General features: G+C 44.2%; 1 protein-coding gene across 1 annotated transcript; it reads right to left on the bottom strand.

Moving 5' to 3' along the window:
• Nucleotides 1-4,223: 4,223 nt before the first annotated feature.
• LOC106084617 (protein no-on-transient A-like) lies at nt 4,224-5,024 on the bottom strand. Its single transcript, XM_013248437.2, has one exon. It carries the CDS (start codon nt 5,022-5,024, stop codon nt 4,224-4,226), a length of 801 nt encoding a protein of 266 aa, XP_013103891.2.
• Between the last annotated feature and the right edge of the window lie 287 nt (nt 5,025-5,311).

Consider the following 5,311-nt stretch of genomic DNA (forward strand, 5'->3'; position numbering starts at 1 on the left):
TTTATGAGGTTGCAGATCAATATTTCGAGGTGTTACAAACGGAATGACAAGGTTAGTATACCCCAATCCAATGGTGGTGGGTATAAAAATGTCAATGTTCAAGATTCCCTGGTTCAACATTGGGCAATGGTGTTAAATACAAATACAAGTTGATTTTTTTTTTATACCTGATTTAGATCTTATTTGACACAGAATAGCACAGCCAGATTGACGAAAATGCCAACAGGATTACGACTGCACTGGTGGGGTCCTTCGAAGATAGTTGTCCTCTTCGAAAAACGAAATCAGCCCAAGAAATATCCTGGAAGGCCGGGGAGATTCGCAATATTGGGAAAAGGTCCGCAGACTTTTTAAAAGAGCACGTCGTAAAAAGGCGGAAGTTTATTGGGATGTGTATTACACACGGCTCAAGGAATACAATAAGATTACCAGAGCGGCAAAACGTGCCTCCAGGAAGCTTTTCTGCAAACAGGTCGATAGCGTTAATGACGCCGCCAAGATAAAAAAATTTCTCTCAAAAACCCATGTCCAAACTGAAACTTTAGTAGACGACATGGGAGTGAGAGCAGAGACAACGGAGGACATGTTGAGGCTTTTGATGAAAATCCATTTTCCACATGATACGAAGGGACTCGCGGAGACACCGGAATCTTGGAATAATGACTTTGATCGAAGGTTCATAATTACGGAATTTATGGTGAAGGAATCCTTGAGGAGCTTCAAACCATTTAAGTCACCCGGACCTGATGGAATATTTCCGGCGTTACTACAGAAAGAGGCAGACTATTTGGCGCCTCATCTGGCCAAAATTTTCACTGCGGGCCTAGGACTAGCATATACTCCGAAAGCCTGGCAGAAGGCAAAGGTGGTGTTTATAACCAAACCCGGCAAGGCAAGTTATGCGACACCAAAGGCCTACAGACCAATAAGCCTTACGTCCTTTCTACTCAAAACCATGGAACGTATGGTGGACACCATGATAAAGAGTATGACATCCAGCGAACCCATCAAACACAAACAGCATGCCTATGTCAAGGGAAGGTCGGTGGAAACTATCCTGCACGAGATTGTGCATAAAATAGAAGAATCCTTCGATGCCAAAATGTACACACTGGCGGTAGGCATTGACATCGAGGGGGCTTTCAACAATGTGCGGAGCGACACCCTGATCCAATCCTTAGACCAGTACCGGGTGGACCCGTTCCTTAGCGACTGGGTAAACCATATGCTAAGTAACAGGTGGATAAATTTTGTGTCTCATGGCATAAATATAAGGGAGAAAGTGGCACAGGGCACACCACAGGGGGCATTTTATCGCCACTTCTATGGGTGACCACCATAAATGACCTATTACGGATGCTGACGGAGGAGGGATTTGAACCCGTCTGCTACGCAGACGATGTTATAATACTTCTAAGGGGTAAGGATGCGAACGAGCTATGCAGAGGGGCCGAAAGGGTCTTGCATATGGCATATGACTGTTCTCAATGTTAACCCAGAGGTCTCAATGTTAACCCAGAGAAGACTGAAATATGCCTATTCACGAGGAAGACGAAGGTGGGCCAATTTAACGCACCACATTTCTTCAATAAGCCGATTTTTATATTTGACAAGGTCAAATATTTACGAGTGATCTTGGATAGGAAACTGAATTGGAAGTGTCACATTCAGGAGAAGGCTCACAGTTGTTGGGCACTATATAGACGGCCCGTAGGCTCGAAATGGGGCCTGAATCCTAGGATACTCCACAGACTCTACAGGAGCGTGATTAGACCAATACTAACTTACGCCTCAGTAGTTTGGTGGACTGCTATGGAGAAAAAGTGCTATATAAGGACCATACAACAGGTTCAGAGAACATGTTGTCTTGGCATAGGCGGAGCAATGAGGACCGGGCCCACTAGGGCACTGGAGACTATTCTAGATATCCGACCCATTGACATACAGATTAAGTGTGAGGCAGCCACTGCGGCTATGAGACTTAAGGCGATGGGAGAATGGATTGAGGATAGGAGCAGCTCATACCATCGCGGTATAATCGAGGCGACGATACCTGACGATACCTATCGGATACCTGAGATGAACCTTGAAGTCGAGTATGAGGCAATGCAGCCATCGGTACAGTCTTTGGATTGATGGAATCCTAGTATTGCCATCTGGAAGATCATGTTACACGGATGGATCAAACCTAGAGGACAGGGTGGGCCTGGGGGTTTACATCGAAAACCCAGGGACTGACATCTGATTTAGATTGCCTGACCATAATACGGCCTTGCAGGCGGATATCCGGGCGATCACGGAATGCGTGAAGTGGTGTGGTTCTAACGCGAGGACGTCGAGTGTGAACATCTTTACCGACAGTAAAATTGCCATAAGGGCAATACGTCCAGGACGGTAAGGTCACGAACAGTCTTGCAGTGTTAAAGCGAGATTAACGCCTTCTCTGAGGATGGCAAAATCCGCATCGTTTGGGTGCCGGGCCATAACAGAGTAAGGGGAAATGAAAGGGCAGACGATTTGGCTGTGAAGGCCAGAGGACTGCCATCAATAAACTTGGTTAACCCGAAGCCTTTTGGGTCGACGCAGTTTGAGTTAAGGGAGTGGGCGGCGAATGCGCATCCAACATTGTGGAACAGCGAAACGGTCGGTAGGACGGCGAAAATACTATGGGGCTATAGGTATCATAACGGGACACATAGGACTTAAAGCTCACTTATGTAAACTCGGTGCGGCAAGTGATAGCATGTGTAGGGCATGCTGGGAAGATGATGAGACGTTGGAGCATTTCTTTTGTCATTGACCGGCTTTCGCATCCAACAGTAATCGATACTTAAGTGAAGACACAATATTAGAGATTATCCATCTTAGGGAGTGGCATTGAAAACAATTACGGATTTTGTAAGTAGCACGGAATAACTAACTTAACATTTTCTTTTTAGATGTGACCTTATAGTTTTTAGAGCGCACATCTAGCCGATTACTGGCTTAGGTGTATGTCAATGGTGGCATGGGGCGGATTAATATCTGCACCCTCTTTTCAACCTAACCTAACCTCTAAGAAGAAAATTTTAAGCTAGGAATTCCGTGCTACTTACAAAATCCTTAATTGTTTCCAATACCACTCCCCTAAGTTGGTTCATGTCTGATATTGTGCCTCCCGGTATCTGATGGACGCGAAAGTGGGGCAATGACAAATGACATGCTCCAACATCTATAGCTCCTATATATGTCTATCATTCGATATGACCCTTAATGGCTGTAGTAGCCACAATTTAGGTCCTTTAGTAAGAAAGTCTCGTACAAGATTGTATTTAATAATTCAACATAGGTTTTGTGCATTGAAAGTCTTACGTAGACACGGAGGGTGTTATATAGTCGGCTCCGCCCGACTTTTGCTTTTCTTTACTGGTTTTCAGCAGACTTTTTGCTGTTACAGCAAAAATTTTTGCAGTTTTTCCTAAAAAATTTTTTTTAACAATTTTCTATGAGTTTTCTCTAATTTTGTTACTGCGCACAAAACATTATTTCATTGCATTCAAATGTCCATGGTTTTTTCGACATTATCTTAGAGTTCGTAATTGAATGCGATTTTAACAAAAGCTTGTCATGGTTTTTTGGGTCTATACTAATTTACCCATCCTAATGTGGAGGCCACCGTAGCGCAGAGGTTAGCATGTTTGCCTATGACGCTCAATGCTTGGGTTACAAGAGACCCTTAAAAAAAAAACGTCAGCGGTGGTTTTCCCCTCTTAAAGCTGGCAACATTTGTGAGGTACTATGCCATGTAAAACTTCTCTTCAAAGAGGTGTCGCACTGGGGCACACCGTTCGGACTCGGCTATAAAAAGGAGGTCCCTTATCATTGAGCTTAAACTTGAATCGGACTCCACTCCTTGATATGTGAGAAGTTTGCCCCAGTTCCGTTAACTGTTTCATGTGAAAGTGGTTGGCATGTTTGTCCACATCCAATGTCGCATTAAGGACTAGTTAGGTAACCTTACTCCTAGTAATGATTTTTATTTACTGACAAAATCTTTAGCAATCACTTCAGTTACGCGTACATTATGTTTGTTTTAAGAAAAGTTTACGCGACTTCATTGATATGTTTTGTTTAACAAGTGTTTATTTTTCGTACGAAATTAAATATAACTAGGTTTTAATCATAGACCAGTCTAAAATAAAAAAATGTCAACTAATGCCACGAAATTGACAATAATTAAATCTTTAGTAACGAATGCGACGGTACACACGGAAAACATTAGCTGGTAGATAGGTAGGATTAAGGGCACCTCCACCCACGCCGGGTGCAAGGTAAGATGAAGATGGACTGCCATAGCTACCTCCATGGCCACCGTGACCACCATGACCGCCATGACCACCTCTATGACCGGCTGAAGCAAAGTTCAAAACGGGGGCAACACCACCATTAAAGCTCTGCGAGTGTCCACCGTTGTTGTCATATTGGCTTTGGATGGCTCTTTGAGCATTTGCAGCATCTTCAGGGGTGCGATACTTGACAAAGTGAACTTCGGGCTTGTTGTTGCTGTTGCTGTTAGCCTGGTTCAATTTGTTGGACAAATCACCCAGATCGACCTGTTTGTTGAGCACATAGATGGCAGTCTTCTGGCTGGCAGCATTCTTGGCCAAGGCAAGAGCAGCATTTTCCAAAGCATTGTTTTCGGGACCCTTAATGAAAATCACACGATGATTGTTTTGGGCGGAATTGGCAATTTGATTGGCGGTCTCAGCATCGTTGAAATCCTCTTCGTTGGCAGTATAGGTGTAGAATTCAGTATTGCCTCCGGAACTGCCGCCATCATAGCTGTCACCACCGCCATAGCTACCACCGCCATAGCTACCACCGCCAGTGCTGCCACCACCAAAGCTGCCACCACCTAAGCCCCCACCGCTACCGCCCGGTGCGAAGGACAGACCAGAGGAGGAATGATCCACCGGTTTGTAGTCATAACCCAAATTGTCGGCACAGGCCACAGCCACCAAACACAACAGTAAGATTGCACGCATTTTCCGGCGTCTGCTACGATTAAAACCAAAGACAGAAAGATCAAAGATAGAATGATGCTGATTCTTGTCCCAGATTCCCCTATTTATACCATGACAAAAACTATGAAAGCGAAAGTGTCTCTCTACCCCAGGGTGCCGTTGTGCATTTCTAAACTCAAACTTATGAAATATTCATAATACGGATTAAGCCAGAAAACCAGTGCAACCTGTGAAATGTCGGTGGTCTTCATTCTGCCATCATCACTGCCTGAAACAATTACATAATTCCATATGAATTCTTTGCTATT

The sequence above is a fragment of the Stomoxys calcitrans genome, chromosome 2 (assembly GCF_963082655.1).
Source record: "Stomoxys calcitrans chromosome 2, idStoCalc2.1, whole genome shotgun sequence".
Classification (NCBI taxonomy): domain Eukaryota; kingdom Metazoa; phylum Arthropoda; class Insecta; order Diptera; family Muscidae; genus Stomoxys; species Stomoxys calcitrans.

Coding starts and splice junctions, on each gene's coding strand:
- LOC106084617 (XM_013248437.2), bottom strand. CDS start 5,024: ATGCGTGCAATCTTACTGTTGTGTTTGGTGGCTGTGGCCTGTGCCGAC.